The 17599-nt window shown below is 41.1% G+C and overlaps 1 protein-coding gene across 1 annotated transcript in view; it reads left to right on the forward strand.

The window, feature by feature from the left end:
• Abcc9 (ATP binding cassette subfamily C member 9) overlaps positions 1-17599 on the forward strand; it is a 113495-nt gene that overhangs the window by 36745 nt on the left and 59151 nt on the right. The window contains exons 15-19 of the mRNA XM_028757519.1: positions 2308-2416; positions 6945-7049; positions 8765-8837; positions 12433-12538; positions 16958-16996. Coding sequence (XP_028613352.1) covers positions 2308-2416; positions 6945-7049; positions 8765-8837; positions 12433-12538; positions 16958-16996 — 432 coding nt within the window. The remainder of the gene's footprint in view (positions 1-2307; positions 2417-6944; positions 7050-8764; positions 8838-12432; positions 12539-16957; positions 16997-17599) is intronic.

The raw sequence follows: 17599 nt of genomic DNA on the forward strand, positions 1-17599 counted from the left end.
CCAGTTAATCCAACTACAGGGGATCTGACACTTTGTTCTGGTACACATTCACATACACGCAGCCATGACAGACACAGTAAAAATCAGAATAAATATTTTAAAACCAAAGTAGTATTTGAGAAGTGAACAGGTGAGCGTGTATAAATACAACTGTAAGCACATTTGTCAGTCATCCTTACAGATGAGACATTAGCAAAAGACCGAACTTAACCGTGGTGAAGGCAGGTTAGCAAACTGATTTATATCAGGCATGTCTACATTTCTAGGCATAAAGCATTTGTTCAATTTCATGTGTGTTGTTGCCTGGCTGTATCTGAGGCTCAGTTTTCTTGTTTACCAAGTGAATAGCATAATATCATCTGCTTTTAAAGAATGATGAAAACCAGAAAATTCATAGAAACGGCCCAGAACGGCCTAAATACAGTAGGTTTTTGCACAAATCTGTTTTAGTCATTTGACACCATCTTTACTACTTAATGCCCAAGCATCTTCCATGGGGCTATATTCTCTGATGAATACTTCAAGTAGACCGATTGCCTCAGCAATCACGAAGAAGAGAGATGGGTGGACATGAGCAGAGGGTTCACTGTAGACTTCAAGAGATCAGGAAGAAAATGAATCCCATACACAGAATGGTGTGGCCTGAGATGGCCATCAGTTCATTTAAAGAAAAGGGAGGCAGTTGGGTTCCTGATGGTCTAAGGGCGTGGCTGTGCTCATAACTCTAAAGGGCTAAGTGGCTCTTCACTAGCGGGAGAAAGAGAAAAGAAAGTTGACCAGAGGGAGCAGGCTATAGAAGGGGGAGGTAAGTACCCAGAAGTCTGAGTGTACTTGGGGGACCAACAGTGGTTTTGTGTGGATGAAGAGATAATTCTGACACCAGAATTATCAGGGGATGAGGCTGGAAGATGATGGGGAAGATGCTAAACAGCAAAGAGGTGCCATTTTATACTTGACAGAAGGCACCTCACATTAAAAGCTTTGGAGTGTAAAGGAGAACCCTGGTAGCAAGGCTGATGTCACCTCTGGCCAGGATTTGTACATTTCCCATAGTTATTTGCCCCAATGGTTCCTACAAGGACCTCATATGAGCAGGGGGTGCCTTTACTATTTATTAACAACTATTTATTAACAATTATTTGTTAACAACTATTTGATAACAACTATTCTTTCACCAACATCACTGAGGAATCACAAATACATTGTGATAGACCCACAACACTGAGAGCTTCCCTTTTAAAGGTCCTCACAGTCTAATGGACTAGAAGAAGAGAACAGGGAGGCTCAGAGGTTTAGCATTGGGCACCATCTCTCTACATGGTAAATGGAAGCACCAAATTGGGCGTGCATCAGTTTCATATCTGTTGCCATGATAAAGTATTCTGACTCAAGACAACTTAGAGGAAGAAAAGGTTTCTTTCAGCTTACAATTCTAAATCACAGTCCATCATTGAGGGGAATCAAGACAGGAACTTGAAGCATCAACCATAGAGGAATGCTGCTTGCTGGTGCAACTGGGGGGCTATGTTTGGCTGGCTTTCTTATTCTGCTTGGGGATACCTGCCATGGGAAATGGTGGGTTACCACAGTGGGCTGGAGCCTTCTGCATCAACTCACAATGAAGACAATCCCCACTGGTCAGCCTGATGTAGGAAATCTTTCAACTGAGATGCCAATCTCAGGTAACTCTAGGGTGTGTCAGGTTGACAAAGCTAGGAGAACAGGATGTTACATAGAGAGGAGAAAGTCCTTTCCACTCCCAGCATAGCTGAGGACTCATGGCTTCTTGACGTTCAGCAACATGAGGGCTCATGAACTCCGTAAAAGATTCAGTGAGATTTGTGTGCATACTGGAAAGGAGAAATGAAGAATTGGATCCAGCAGATAGACTGTGTGAATCACTTTGAGTCATTGAACAAGCATCCATATAACAATATGTTCCAGGCACTTTCAGACTCAGAGGTTCAGACTCTTGACTCTGGTCTTGGCCCTTGGGCTTTTCTGTTCAGAGGTTCAGAACGAGAGTGTTCAAGGGATGTTCTTGTAGGTGATGAAGGTGTTTCTTTAGATCCCACATTTTAAAACACAAAAGCACATGGCAGCTACAGCCTGCATTAATAAAAAATGAATGCTTGTCCTTCAAGATGGACAGAACATTATTTCCTAAGACAGTTTTACCTCTGTGGCTTTCTAGGTACAGGCAGCAGATGTTGGTAACGAAGGCTTGTAGTGAACAAGTCAACGGTCTTCTTAGACAGTTACCTCATAGGATTTCTTGATGTGGTGTTTGTTGGTTACTTTCTGCAGTGTTCAAAAGCTGAATGAGTTTCTCCTGAGCGATGAGATTGGTGAGGACAGTTGGAGGACCGGGGAGGGCACACTGCCTTTTGAATCCTGTAAGAAGCACACTGGAGTGGTAAGTGGGTTTTGTTTTCTTTTTTTTTTTGCCATACAGAGGATAGTCCAAACAAATTGTATGTTTCCATATGGGTGCAGCTAGAAGAAACTGTAAACTTTGTTTGTTTAAATCTACATGAAGAAAAGTGGCTACTTGTGTCTACAAAAATAAATCCTCACACATCTAAAATTGGTACACAGATATAGAAAAATTGCCTTTATAAATCAGGAGAAAATGACCCTCTGATCGACTTAAAAGGGAAGTGAGTGGTTTGTTTTTACCCACATTCTTAGGATGTGTTTTAGCTCCAGTACACATTTTAGTTTAAGACATGCTCACTAATAAATTAAGTATTTTGATACACTTAACATATACAGTGCATTACCTGCTTTTAGTTTCATCTCGACACACTGACTTTGCAAGCATCAGTGGCTTGAACAAAGCCACAAGATTAGGAAGGATCTGAGTCAGAGTTTAAACCTGAGTCTTGTTGCCTGTAGACCAGCAGTTCACTCATCCTGGCCAATAGCTGCAAAGGGTCTGGAAGCAGTCAGTATTGTCGGGACATGCAATAGAAAGCAACCATTTGTTACGGATCCACCAGGCTTCCAGACACACGGGCTACCTTGTATTTGATGTCAAGAGCTAGGCTGTGGCTCTAAGCCGGTGCGTGAGCTCTCTCCCAGCGTGGTTTGTTTTCTTGCGTAAGGAATCAAATGATAAATTAGTTTGAAATTACAAGGCCATTTCCTGTGTGAAAAAATGAAGGAGACATGACAAAGTAACGGGGTTACTAAATTAGGGTGACCATCTGCCCGATGGCACTTCTGAGGAGCCAGCATCTGGGCTGAAATCTCACTAATGCATGTCAGTTGGAGAGACACTGGGGAACAGAAAGGCAGTTTTTCCGGAGGACTACCTCATGAAGATCTTGAGTGGTGGATTGATTTGGTTTATATAAAGAACAGAAGGGCGGTATGTTTAGAGCCTGGTGACAAAAAGAAAAATGAGACACAGTTATAATAGTGACGCAGGGGTTTGTAGAACACGGAAAGGGTTTAGATTTTATTGAAATGTAGTAGAAGGGCTATTGGAAATGTCTACTTTGTTTATTTTGGATTTGGGAGACAGTGTCTCATGTATCCCAGACTGGCCTGGAACTACGTAGCTGAGAATGACCTCGAATCCCTATTTTTCTTCCTTCCACATCTTCAATGCTGGGATTACAAGCACAGTATATTTTATTTATTGTTCAAAAGTTACCTTTGGTTACTGAGTGAGGTCAGCAGGCCAAAGAGGAAACTGGGGGATGAGTAGAGGCAACTATAGTAACACGTGCAAGAGATGATGGGTAGGGTTAGAATTTTGTTGTAGTTGTGAATATTGTGAAGAACCAATGGAATTCAGTGTATAATCTCTGCCTCTCTATCTCTCTGTCTCTCTGTCTCTGTCTCTCTGTCTCTCTGTCTCTCTGTCTCTCTCTTTCTGTCTCTCTGTCTCTGTCTCTCTGTCTCTTTGTCTCTCTCTGTCTCTGTCTCTCTGTCTCTCTGTCTCTCTGTCTCTCTGTCTCTCTCTCTCCTTCTACCTCTATGGGCACATACATGTACACACACACATACATACACACACATGCATGCATACATGCACATACATGTGCACAAATAAAAAGAAATCTTTAAAATTGCATTCAAGCGTTTTTATATTTTTAAAGAAAAAGAAAGTCAGATCTTTGATTATAACTAGCCCCTCACACTGTTGATGATCTTCCATCTCCCAAAGAACACATTAGACTGTCTTCCAGGGAAGCAGAGTGAGCAGAGCAAGATGACCTCAAAAAACACGGAGGTCAAGTTCACAGAGTTGGAGGTATCGGAAGAATTATTCTCTGTATGATATGAGCTGGAAGAGTAAAATTATACTGCATAAAGATTTTTGGAAGAAAAAAAGAATCTCCTTCAGCCATGTCCAATATCTTCAGTTATTGATTCCATTTTGGACTTCTGGTGTCTTTCAGGGTCATTCATCAGTGTGGACAGCCCAAACCACAAATGACAAGCTTTTTAAAATGCCGTGTGTTTCAAACAATATTAGTGGAAACTCCTCCTTGAGAGCACTTGGGATGCTATCTTTCCTGTGAGAGCTTAGAGTTGAGTGGTTTTGGCTGTAGAATTGCCACAGAGAATTGGTTATGTTCTAGAGCCAAAGCATCTTCAAATTACATGAACGAGGCTGCGACTCAAGTCCCTGTCAACACACTCTTCTTCCCAACCTCACCCTGGTTTCATGAAGAGCATGATGTCATTCTTCTGAGCCTCGGGGGTGACACTATTACAGTAGTCAGGACCCCAGAAGACAAGGATGTTAGAATATAGGTATAAATCTACTTTGTGTGCAAGATAGATCCATTGTAAAGAGCTGTGGTAATTCGAGAATGTTCCATGCACTGTTTCCAGGATTATCTGTGAGGGATGTGGGAGGACAGACAACTAACATAACATCTCATTGCCACACACACAATTTCTCTTCCTTTAATGCAAGATACGTGTGCACAGCATTTCCCAGCTGGGCTAGCCTCGGCTAGCTCTTCATTGTCAGTTTTCTTACTGAGATTTTGGGTTGTGTTTCTTGCATGAAGCCTTGGCAGTGTTCTATTTGATGGTTGTTTTGGGGGACATCAGCTAATCGGAGTTAGAAAGGCAGTATCTGGTTTGGATTATTTTCAGACATCGCTAGTTCTTATAGAAGGGGTATTTTTAAAAAGATGTTCAACCTGAAATTGTAGACAAAAACATTTTTATCAGTTTCATACTTCTGGAATCACCTGCTTTTCTAGGTAAATTAATGGTTTTGAACTGTTACAATTTAACCTTAGTCACCTCTACAGGGTATTTAAATGACATGGATAATAATTTATAAGGAAGTAATTTATTGCTAAATTTATAGACAATTTTTGAGCTTTTTCATTGTAATTTTTTTAATCTTTTTATGTGTATGGGTGTTTTGCTTGCCTGTATGTCTGTGTAACACGTATGTGAAGTACCCACATAGGCCTAAAGAGGGCTGGGGATGCAGCCAGTTGTAACCTCCATGTGAGTGCTAGGAACCCAGGGCCTCTAGAAGAGCAGCCAGTGTTCTCAATCACTGAGGCGTCTCTCCAGTCCTTGTGTATGCATGTAGGTGCATATGTATGAATGCATGTGCATCTCTCTCTCTCTCTCTCTCTCTCTCTCTCTCTCTCTCTCTGTGTGTGTGTGTGTGTGTGTATGTGTGTGTGTGTGTGTACGTGCACGTGTGTATGTGTGCTCCTGTGTGAGAAGCCAACATTAGCTGTCATTATTTGAGTGCCAACCACTTTATTTTTCAAGAGTCTCTTCCTGGCTTATAATGCTTCATATGTGTTGAGCTGGCTCCTCATCAGTGCTGAGACCGCAAGCTGTCACATCCAGCTTCATATATATACATATACACATACACATACACATACACATACACATACACATACACATACACATACACATACACACACACACACACACACACACACACACATACACACACACACACACACACACACACACATATATATATTCTCAATCACACACACACACACACACACACACACACGCGCGTGTGTGTGTGTGTGAATCAGAGTTCTGGGAATTGAACTCAGGTTCTCTTACTTGCTTGAATGCATTTTACAAAGACCACCCCACCCCACTGTACTGCTGCTGGCTTCCTTGCAGTGGATAGGTCAATCTGCTGACAAAGAAGTGCACTACAACATTTGAAGTCGACCAGATCACACTCTATCATCCATGGATCTCCTGGTGACACACTGTGCATCTTTGTGTAGAAAAAAAAAATCCTAGATCTTTTTCTTTTGACAGTCCACAGTAGATTCTCGGGTGCACTCTAACCCAGTCTGACCTGTGTGTATACGTCGGATTCAAACTCCTGATCCAAGCTGATCAGTCAGTGTCTTCCTGGAAGCTTTGTTTATAAGTCTGATGGCTCTCCCGGATGGATTCCAATTTGCTTAGAGTTAATCTAATATCTCTCTCTCTCTCTCTCTCTCTCTCTCTCTCTCTCTCTCTCTCTCTCTCTCTCTCTCTCTCGTGCGTGTGGTGAGGTTGATGCACAAGCCTGTGTATACAGAGAGGCTTGGTGAGGACATCTGGGTCTTCTCTCACTGTCTGCCTACTCTTTGAGGCAGAGTCTTTCACTGAGCCAGAGGCTCAGGTTTTCCGGGCTGGGGTGAGTCCAGCAAGCATCAGCAACCCGCACTCTCCCCACCATCGTTTGCAAGTTCTACCTACATCTTCGCCTTTGCATTTTCCCAAGGGGTCAATTAATTAGCTTTAAAATTTCAGCTCCATATCTTTCACTACCTGCTCTTGTGGAGAAGCCTAGAACAGACTAAAATTTGACATTCGCTTTGTTTGTTTTTCTTGGACCTGAAGGGAAATAGCAATGAGATTGAGCATTTGGTAAAATGTCAATGTTTTTATAACGCTTCAACTTCTGTCCTCTTCTGTTTGGAACACAGCAATCAAAACCAATAAACAGGAAGCAGCCTGGAAGATTCCACCTGGACAGCTATGAGCAAGCACGGCGCCTTCGGCCTGCTGAGACTGAAGATATTGCCATAAAGGTTAGCTCGTCTCTTAGGTTCATTTCTGTTACTCTCTAGGCTCAGGTTTGCAAAAGTATCCAAATGTGGATCTAGAGTCTCTCTGCTGTGATCACAGCCCTGACAATCTGTAAAGGGTACTCTGGCGAGTCCTTTTGTTTCTTTATTTTTTGTCTTTGGGTTTTTCTTTGAGACAGAGTTTCTCTGTGTAGCCCTGGCTGTCCTGAAACTCACTCTGTAGACCAGGCTGGCCTCGAACTCACAGATCCCCCTGCCTCTGCCTCCTCAGTGATAAGATTAAACCATGCACCACCACTGCCCACATGAGTTTATCATTCTTTTTTTCACTTCTTGGACACAGGTTCTGTTTCAACCTTATATTTGGTACCCAGAAAAGAACATTTCATTCTACCAGAAATTAACCAGAAACTATACCAGTATTATAAATCATATTTTTAAAGGAAAATAGTTGTTCCATGAAGCTATTCTTAAGAGGCTATGAACAAATGTGTGCTCACCATAGGTAAGAAATTGACATAACAATACCATTAAAGTACAACATGGTGAACCAATGAGTCTATTGAAGTTACTTATAGGAGTGTGGGTGACTCAAAACAACTACATCCATCCCAGCATTGGTGATGGCTCAGGAGAGTTGGAACTCAGGATCTCTGCACAAATTATAGGGAGCTTGACAGGTCAGAGAGTTTCCTTCTCAGCCTTTACTGGTTATATGCTGTGAGGGACGGATAGATGTTGTGAATCTTGTACGTTTTGGGTAATTCTTGATATTTGTGCATTGCTTATTGCCTAAGTCTTAAGGGGTCTCCATTTTGGAGTTCCCGAGTCTTGACAAGCTTCTTGCAGGACAGAATGCTTTGTCTGGGGAGAAATTGGTACCAACATGAATATGGGTACTGTATGGCTTCATCAACTTCTCCTGACTCCTGGTGCACTTCAAATAATTTCAGAGTTTGCTTTTATACTTTCTGCAGCCTCTTGTGCTTAAGTAGAACTCAAGTAGAAATGGCAGCCTTGGGACCACAGCTAGGGACTGATGGCTGGGACAAATCCCAGGGAGAAGCCAATGGGAAGCAGGCTCCAGAACAGAGCTGGTCATCAGAGGACCAGGGTCCTAGAACATTCCCTTTTGGAAGTCTCCTTATCCAGGTCCCCTGCACTTTCTAGGCCAGTCCAAGGCAGTGGGCTTCAATGCCTGGCATTGAACAGAGAAGTGTGAGAAGTGTGCAGTTACTTGTTTAGGGGTGACTGTTCGATGTCTGGTACGTGAGAAGTAAATATGATTCCTTTTTTAATTAATAGAGATGTATGTAGTATATATTTATTTGTTATTTTTATGTGTATAGGCCTGTGTGAGTTTATGTGTTCCGTGTGTGTGTGTGTGTGTGTGTGTGTGTGTATACACGTATGTTGGTCGAGGGCATTGGATCCCCTGAGCTGAGGTTACAGCTGGCTGTGAGCCACCTGATGTGGACCCTGGGAACTGAACAGAGGAGCTGTCAGAGAGGAGAGCAGCCGACACTGTGGATTGCTGAGCCATGTCTCCTGCCTCACATCCAGTGCTCATTTACACCACTAAACCACTTAAAACTTAGATTAGGCTCTGCCACCAGGCTGTATCCTGTGTTACAGTTCTAAACTTCTGAAAGGAGCTGCCCTCTGGTTCTTCACTGGTACCACATGTCTAACCAAGTTCCTGTGTTCTTACTCTCTAGGTGACAAGTGGATACTTTTCATGGGGGAGTGGTCTAGCCACATTATCCAATATTGACATTCGAATTCCAACAGGTGAGGCTCATGGCTTAAGTAAGCATTGTTGTATTTTAACAAAATAATTAAGCATAACAAAAAGTGAAAACAGCTTCATTTATGTTTATTTAGTTTCCATTTCGTGTGTGTGTGTGTGTGTGTGTGTGTGTGTATGCTGTGTGAATATGTGCATACATCCTTATATGTTTGTGCATATGTGTCTGGGGGTGTGTTGAGTTTATGTATGTGAAGGCTTGAGGTTTAGGCCTGGAATCTTTCTCAGTCTATCTTCTACCTTATTGAACTAGGGGCTCTCAGTTAAACTCAGAGCTCAGTGGTATGACTAGTCTGGCTTGCCAGCTTGCTCTGGGAATGTCCTGTCTCCGTCTTCCAGGGCTGACTGCAATTAGAGGTGGACCAACAAGCCCATGTGGTACTTACTTGGGCTCTGGTGTTCTACACTCTGGTCCCCATAATTTTAACCACTGATCTATTTCCCATCTCTCCTGCCCCACTAAAAGAGTTTTTTAAGATACAGTCCTACATTTCTATTACTGATGTGTACCAGGCTCCTCGTAAGGCAACTATATCACTGGAAACCAGAAATTATGAAACAGGACTGTTCTTAAAAATATGTGTCTTTGGACTAGCTATTTCCTGTTCACTTGGAGATTCGTGATACTTAAGAAATTGGGGTTGTAGATTTTTCATTGTGTTAAAGAGCAACTTTGAAGAAAGACTATTTGTCAAAACAACCAAGGCCCTGAAAAATGCTAATGGTAGTTACAAGTATTCCAGGATCACTAATCTGATTATTTTACTTACCTGTTAATTTTCTTCCCCTTTTATTGAGATGCAACTAGTCTGCAGTAACTGTATCTGTTTAGTATTTCATTTTGAGTTTCTTTACACTAGTGTTTTTTGAATTGTGTATTTTGACCATTTTCACTTCCATCTCCCAACTCCATTCCCATTTCCTTAGGGGGGTAACTTCTGTTTTTAAACTAAACAAACACAGTGTCTGTTGTTCTGCTACTCTTGGGAGAGGGACCTGCCCTGGAGTGTGGTTAATCTACCAGGGGTCCCACCAGTAAATAAATCTGACTCCTCCTCTCCCAGAAGCTATCAAACGCCAACAGCTCCTCAGTTACTCGTGAGATTTCATGTGCACCTCCTCATACCACACATGTCTAGCTTGAATTTGTGCAGATCTTGTGCATGCTGTTATAACCTCTATGTGTCACATATAACACTGCCCCATTGTGCCTAGAAAATATATTTCTTGAAGACATCCAGCACTTATGGCTTCTATAGTCTCTCTATCTCCTTCAAGAGTTTGGGTCCAGCATATCAGTCAAACTTCATATACAGCCACTTCCAAGAGTTTCTTTTTATTTTTCTTTTCTGTTTTATTTATTTATTTATTTATTTATTTATTTATTTATTTTTGTGGGAAGAGCATACCATGAGGTATCCTGCCAGATACTGAAGTGGCACAGATATTCTGTTGAACAGGCATCGAAACATCTTGGAAATTTTATCCACTAAGCAGCAATCCCCCACCTCTCTGCCCCCCACATACCCTCTATCTGCAGCAGCTGCCTTCCCGATTTCTGCTTCTGTGAGTTTGAGCATTTTAAACCACAATCACGATCTCACATAGTATTTTCTCTTCTTTGTCTGTCCTACTTAGCGTAATCCCTCAATGAACTTCTATATTGCTGAAAGCAGTAGGGTTTCCTCCTTTTATACACAAGCCTTACATGTATGTAGCATGTTTTATTACCATCAGCGGACACTGGATTGTTTCTATCCACTTTGGTGTTTGAAAATGCTTCAGTGCGTGTGGGAGCAGAGACATCTCTTACTATCTGAATTTTGATTATTTTGTGCAGACACTCAGCGGGGATTTTAATGGGCCATGTGGTAGCTTTAGTTGTAACGTGTGAGTCACCCTCATACTGATTTCATACTAAATGCTTATGTTCTGCTTTTCTGCTATTGAGTTGTAGGGAATTCTGGCATATTTGGGGGATTCATAGTGTATCAGATAGAAGGCTTGTGAGCGTTTTCTGTCGTCTTCCCCCTGTTCATCATTTTCTTTGCTCTGATGCTTATATGTGGAGGTATTCCCATCTTTTCTGTTTTTTAAATTGAATTTTGTTTCCGTTTAAAATCCAAAAATTCATTGCCAAGATCAATATGAAGAATTTCTTCTCCTATGCTATCTTCAAGGGTTCTAAAGTTCCCGATCTGTTAGGTCTTTATGTAATTGTGAGGTGACTTTGGAGTGCCGTAGACTGTAACATTCAAATTCCACTCTTTTGCAAGTAGACATTCAGTTTGTGCATTGCCACCTGTTCCTTTCCTACTGTGTGGTCTTAAAACTCTTATGGCAGATTAGGTGACTGACTACACAAGAGGGCTTAGTTCTGGGATTTCTGTTCCATTCTGTCATCACCCGATGAGTTGTTACCACAGAGATCACTGAGGCTCTGTAATGTGCTCTTCATAATATATTTTGCCATAGGCTGCTGAGTAAGGTTACATTCAATTTGTAGATTATATTGGGAAGTGTGGACATTTAATAATGTCAGTTTTCCAAACACATTACCCTGGGGTGTATTTTTATCTATCATTTTCATCCCTGGTATACATCTTAGCATTGTTCTGTAGTTTTTAGTGGGAAGCTCTTCTTCTTGGTTAAGTCTTATTTCTGGATTTTGCTGTGCCTAACAACAAATAAACCAAAAGGGAAATTTAGAAAACAATAGCATTTATAGCAGCATCAAAAAGAACAAGATATGTAGGGATGGTCACAATAATCTTATTTAAAATGGTTGAATAACTGAACAGAAATATTCACTCAACCTGGTGTAATGGTCAGTAGCTGGAGCATTTTCTATCATACCTGGAAGTCAATGTGGGAAATTAGAGGGTCTTATGACAACACAAATCACTTTCATCCCAACAACCAATTTTTGTCATAATTGACCTTTTATTGTGTGAATTTAATGGTGAAGGTTAAAACTAATGCTGAATTTTTAACAAGTTACTTCTTTTATTCTTTAGTCAGATGAGCAATTTTCCATTTACAAAATAATAAAACAAGGGTCTGCAGCATGGCCCAGTTGGCGGAAGTATCAGAAATTTATAGCAAGTCTGAGACAGCCTAGGCCACACGAGATCTTCTATCAAGAAAAGTTAAAATAACAAGTCAAGATCAATATGTTTTTTTTCTTTTCTTTTTCAAAAAGACTAGGGTTGGTATATTTACTTTTCTGATTGAAATCAAACAGGTCTAGGGATCAAAACATTAGACCTTTCTAAATGTGTAGGCATTACACCTGGAATTGCATCCAGTTTTTTTTTTTAAACTTATGTTATTTACTTTAGTGATTTTTTTCTATTTTTTTGTTTTGCTTTTAGTGTTTGAGGAAGCATCTCGCTATGTGGTTCTTAATATCCCAGTACATTCAGTGTAGACCAGCCTGGACTTGAGTTTGCACCAATCTCCCCAGCTGTCTATGTTCCTAGTGCTAATAACTGGGTGTCCCCCAGCATGCTCCCCAGGCTGAGTTTTAGTTTCATGTAGCTAAGTGAAGTCTTCCTATCTTCTGCTTTGCTTCTCTAGGTCAGTTAACTATGATTGTAGGCCAAGTGGGTTGTGGGAAATCATCTCTTCTCCTTGCCATCCTCGGTGAGATGCAGACCCTGGAAGGAAAAGTTTACTGGAACAAGTAAGTATGTCTGTTATGCTTGCCTCTTCTGTTGTAGTAAACGGTCAGATCAAAAGTAGCTAGAAGAGTGAAGGGTTTGTTTGGCTTACATGACCAAGTCACTATCCATCACTGAGAAAAGTCAGGGAGGAAATCAAGGGGGAACTTGTAGCAGAAACCACAGAAGAATTCTGCTTGCTGGTTCACCTAGCTCACACTTAGCTCGCTTTCCTGTATAGCGCAGAGCTACATGCTTAGGGGATGGTGCCACCTACAGTGGACTGGATCTACCTCTATTAATTAACAATGAAGACACTCTTCCACGGACGTGCCCATACATCAGTCTGATCTAGATAATCTCTTAATGGAGAGAATTCCTTCCTCAAGTGACTCTAGGCAAGTTGACAGGTGCTATCTAGGACGGTGCTTTAAATTGGTTTCTTCACACAGTTAAAGAATCTTCCAAGAGACGACTACTACAGTAATTCTCCATGTCATGAACCAAGAACCTCTGAAATATGCAAAGACATAAAAACATAAGTCTCAGATATATCAAAACCCAATAGGAACCTCAGATGTCATAAAATTATAAAAATAACTCACTGTGACGGTTATGATCGTACAAACTAGTGCGTGCTAAGATGGAAACTGGGGTGGTGAGAACACAGTTTTCAAGGTAGTCAGGGAGCACTCGAAATTCATTCTGTCATAAAATAAGTTATGGAAAACTCACACTGTAAAGCTTACATGTAAGCAGATCAACAAGGGTTCAGCGTTCGGGGAACCAATATCAGACGATCTTTCTAAAGTCTTTTTAAGGGGCTGAAAAGCAACAACTTCTCTCCACATTTAATGCAAACCACCCACTAGAGGTATTAAGAAATACAAAAGGTCAGGCAGCCTAATGTGCTGCTCAAAAGACGTGAAGAGGAAGATACCTAGCCTGGTGCTCTTCAAGTGCTGAGGCAGTAAAAGAAGGGTTTGTAAAGAGCAAACACCTCAGCTGACACTAAGAGAGGTCACTAAGTCAGAGAAGGGAGGCGGGGGGGGGGTCTTCAGAACACATTTCATAATGAAGTGATATGGGGTTATATTAGTACAGAACTGAGTACTGAAGGCCAAACTAGATTTATTTAGTTTGGCCTACCTAGTTAAGTCCTCCTAGGCAGGATATGGAGGAATGGTTGTAACTTTTGTCAAGTAAACAAACAAACAAACAAACAAACAAACAAATAAGAGTGCTGTCTAGGAGTTCCTGTCTAGACGTGATTCTTCCCCGGTGAGCACAGCTATGTCAGGAGACATGCTCAGGAACTGTGCTACTGTTTTTCTGGCTGCTAGAGGCCAGAGGTGCCTGCTAAGCAACCTGAGACGCATCGTGAAGCCCCACAATCAAGAATCCTCCTGCTGCATGCGTCAGTGGTGCCAAAGTTGAGCAAGGACCCAGTTTTGAGTATGTTCCATGTAGTGTAGCCAGCTGTTCATGTACCCAGGTTTCTCTGGGGAAATACTGTTTCCGGGCCCTTTAGAATACACTGGGCTTGAAATACGCATTTTGAGAAAGAAAGGTTCGGCTGTGAAATTTGACCTAGAACTCTTGCTTGCATTATCACTGGCAAGAGAAGGAAACTGAGAAATGTTTAGTATCTGTTTTATCTGCCTTGGATAAATCAGAAGGCAGTAGCCATATTCTCTCACACTCAGAGGAACGCTCAGGATATAACTGCCCCTCAGTTTGGTGTTGATCACTGCAGTTAGATACTACGCCGTGTTTGTCTTCCGACTTTCATCCTTTGTTCTGGATTAAGAAGCATATCCTACTGGACTAAGTCACGTGATACGTGATACGTGATATGTCATACGTGATATGATGGTGCCATCAGAATCTAATTACTTGGCTCTCTTTTAACATTGATTTATCAAAAATGAGAAGGATGTGAGGCGGTGGGGGAATCCCGAGGTCTCCTCCTCACGCCTCCACAGAGTGCTGATCTTCTCTGGGCCTGTGCTCTGGTTGGGTCGGTCTGACTCTGGGCATCAGCATTCATGATTATTATAATTTATTTAATAAATTAACATCATGGCAATGTGGAAATACATTCTGTTGTTTCAAAGCATATAGGCCATGTATGTTCCATTTTATTCCGTAAGAAGAATGTATATTGATGGACAATGGTGATAAAGAAGTCAAGAATGAAGTTAGAGTTTGGACAGTAACCCTTGGATAGAGTTTTACACAGTTTAGACCATGGCACGCATATGTCCACACACGAATACATACGAATACATAAGGTATATAAATTAAAGCATGGCATCCTTAAAGGCATTGGGCATCCTTTAGGCATTATCTGTCTCCTGGTCACTTGATACTAAACTAATATTTTCCATATTCAGATGACCTTCTTGTTTAGTTTCTAGTAAAACTTGCAGTCTGGCCCTTCTCTTAAGAATGTAGTAAGGCAAAGTAGCACATGTCAGTGATCCCATGTCTCAGGATGCTGAGGAAGAAGGAGCATGACTTTGTGGCTAGCCTGGGCTATATAATGAGACTTTATCTAAGAAGCAGCCCAATCCAGCAAGCAACCAAGCAACCAAGCAACCAAGCGACCAAGCAACCAAGCGACCAAGCAACCAAGCAACCAAGCAACCAAGCAACCAAGCAACCAAGCAACCAAGCAACCAAGCAACCAAGCATAGATTTCTTTTCCTTAGTCAATCTGTTCTGTGGTATTCTTCAGGAATCTGCTTTCTCTCTCCTCTGCTTCTGTATTTACAGAAGCAACCATCTCAGCATGCATCTTCCCAACGCTTCAGTTTCTACTCTCTGCTCCTGGTCTTTTGTCCTCTTGTAAACAAATGAAGATTGTTGGAATCATTTACTGATTTTTTTTTAAGTAATAAGGTAATGGAAACTGGAACTTTGTTATCTAACACATTTGTCAAGGCAGGAAATCATTCCAAAGTCCTTATTTGCTTCCTGGATCTCCCTTGGGTTTTAAACTCTGCTTCATGGCCAAGGTCATTTGGAAATTCCCTAGGCATCTCAAACTGAAGGCATTTGACGCTAAAATCTCTGATGCCCCCTCCCCCATTACACACCCATCCCCCCTGTGCCCATTGTCTCTCCCTCTTCCATCTGTCCTTCTACCACAAGGGTCTCAGGCTTGAACACAGATCTGTAGGGCTTGGCTACCAGGACTTTACCCAATGAGTTATCTCCCCAGCTCCAATAAATACTTTGATTGCTATTGAACATATTGGGAATTTACTCAATCATTATTTGGATAAGTCGATGGTTTCCAAGGTCTCCGTGTGGGATGACACAGTCAGTTGTGCGATGAACATTTCCATGAGGATGAATACAAACGAGTCCATTGACTTCCAACACATCTGCTTCTTCTTCCACAGATGACTTAAGTAATGCTACTACTAAAAACATTAAGGTCAGATGTCTTGGTATCTAAAACATGGAAATGAAGTATTTTTGTACTTGCCGTTTATGAGTTTCTTAAATCAGGGGATAATTACTGAGGGACTTTTCAGCTTGATTTTTTTTTGGTCTGGTATTTAGTGGTATTATGGCTCTTGATTCCATTAAACATGCTAACATGTCATTAGCAATGTGTAATAGTCGAATCTACTCTTAACTCCAAGACAAATTTATCACAAGAGGATGTAATTGCATACATTTTCCCACAAAAAAGCTATCTGAAGTAAAATAGTAGCTGTTTTTTGATTAGATCAATTGTGCATAGCTATTGAATATAGAACTTTCAAGATAATTTAATTCAGGTGGGTCTAAATGCTTCAAACTTCAAATACAAAATATTGATGTTTAATGCTTTTTTCCTCATCATAATGGAGATATAACTACATGCAATTAGTCCAATCCCACTTTGGCATGAATCTCACCACTCCATCGTTGTGTCCAGATGTTGTCATCTGAGTCTGCTGCATGTCTAGCTTTCTCACATGATCCTCAGAGCAAGACATCTGGGTTTTGAGTGCCTTCCATGTTTATACTCTCAATGTGTTTCTTCTGACCCTTTCTCAGGGTAGTGAATGAGAAATTTAAATAGATTTAAATAAAAATTTAATGATAAGGAGGAGTAGGAAATTCAGAACTGCAGGCAACTGTGTTTTAGAGGAATGATTGAACTTTCCAGAGCTAATGGCGCAGAATGGGACATAGGGTACACACTATGACATGAGGCAGAAGCTTACGTGGGAGACAGCCGGGCTTGCTATCATCCGGAAGCTTAGTGATGGCATATTTCCTGCCCAAGGAAGACAGAAAAGAAGGAAATTATTTATGTGGTTTTTCTTTGAAATAAATTGAGAGAGTATTTCTGGTGCTTGTTTATCGCGTACCTGATTTGCACATACGTCCGCTCGTGGCTACCTTTCATCATTAATGAACATTGTTTGCCGTACTTACAGTGTAAATGAATCTGAGCCTTCTTTTGAAGCAACCCGAAGGTATTATTTTTATTTTTACCCAAGTTTAATAAGAATAACTTCCTCCCTTAGTCTTTAATCTCTTGCTCCAGTTTCCCTATTCATTGTAATGGTGTACAGTCATTTTTAACATGTCTACAATATTTCCAACATCAGTGGTTCACAAAAGGAATTATTTGGCAAAGTTATGCCTGTAATCCCAGTGCTGTAAAGCCCAAGGCAGAAAAGTAGGCTTGCTTTCTAAACCTTTCTGCATTCTGCACTGAGCTCCAGATGAGTCCAGGCTACAGTGATAGTCTGTCTCAACAAAGACAAAAGAAAAAAAAAAAGAAATGACAAACAAATTGTGTCAACTGTTTCTGTTTTAATGGATTTTGTGCCTCTCGAGTTTGGCTGAAAATCAAACTGTCTTTAGTAAAGAAGTTTGAGGGCTCATTAAATAAAAATGCAAATAATTAATCCATGCATTGATTGTGTCTCCAACACTATTTGCGTATAGTCCTGAGATGGAGAGCCCGGTGCTTTAGCTACTCAAAACAAAGAAAACAAAGACAAAACAAACTCAGACCCAAATCTCAATGAAGTTCTGGGTTTGATCCCCAGCATCAAAAGATAATCTCCAGA

The sequence above is a fragment of the Grammomys surdaster genome, unplaced genomic scaffold (genome assembly GCF_004785775.1).
Source record: "Grammomys surdaster isolate TR1022 unplaced genomic scaffold, NIH_TR_1.0 126176, whole genome shotgun sequence".
Lineage (NCBI taxonomy): Eukaryota > Metazoa > Chordata > Mammalia > Rodentia > Muridae > Grammomys > Grammomys surdaster.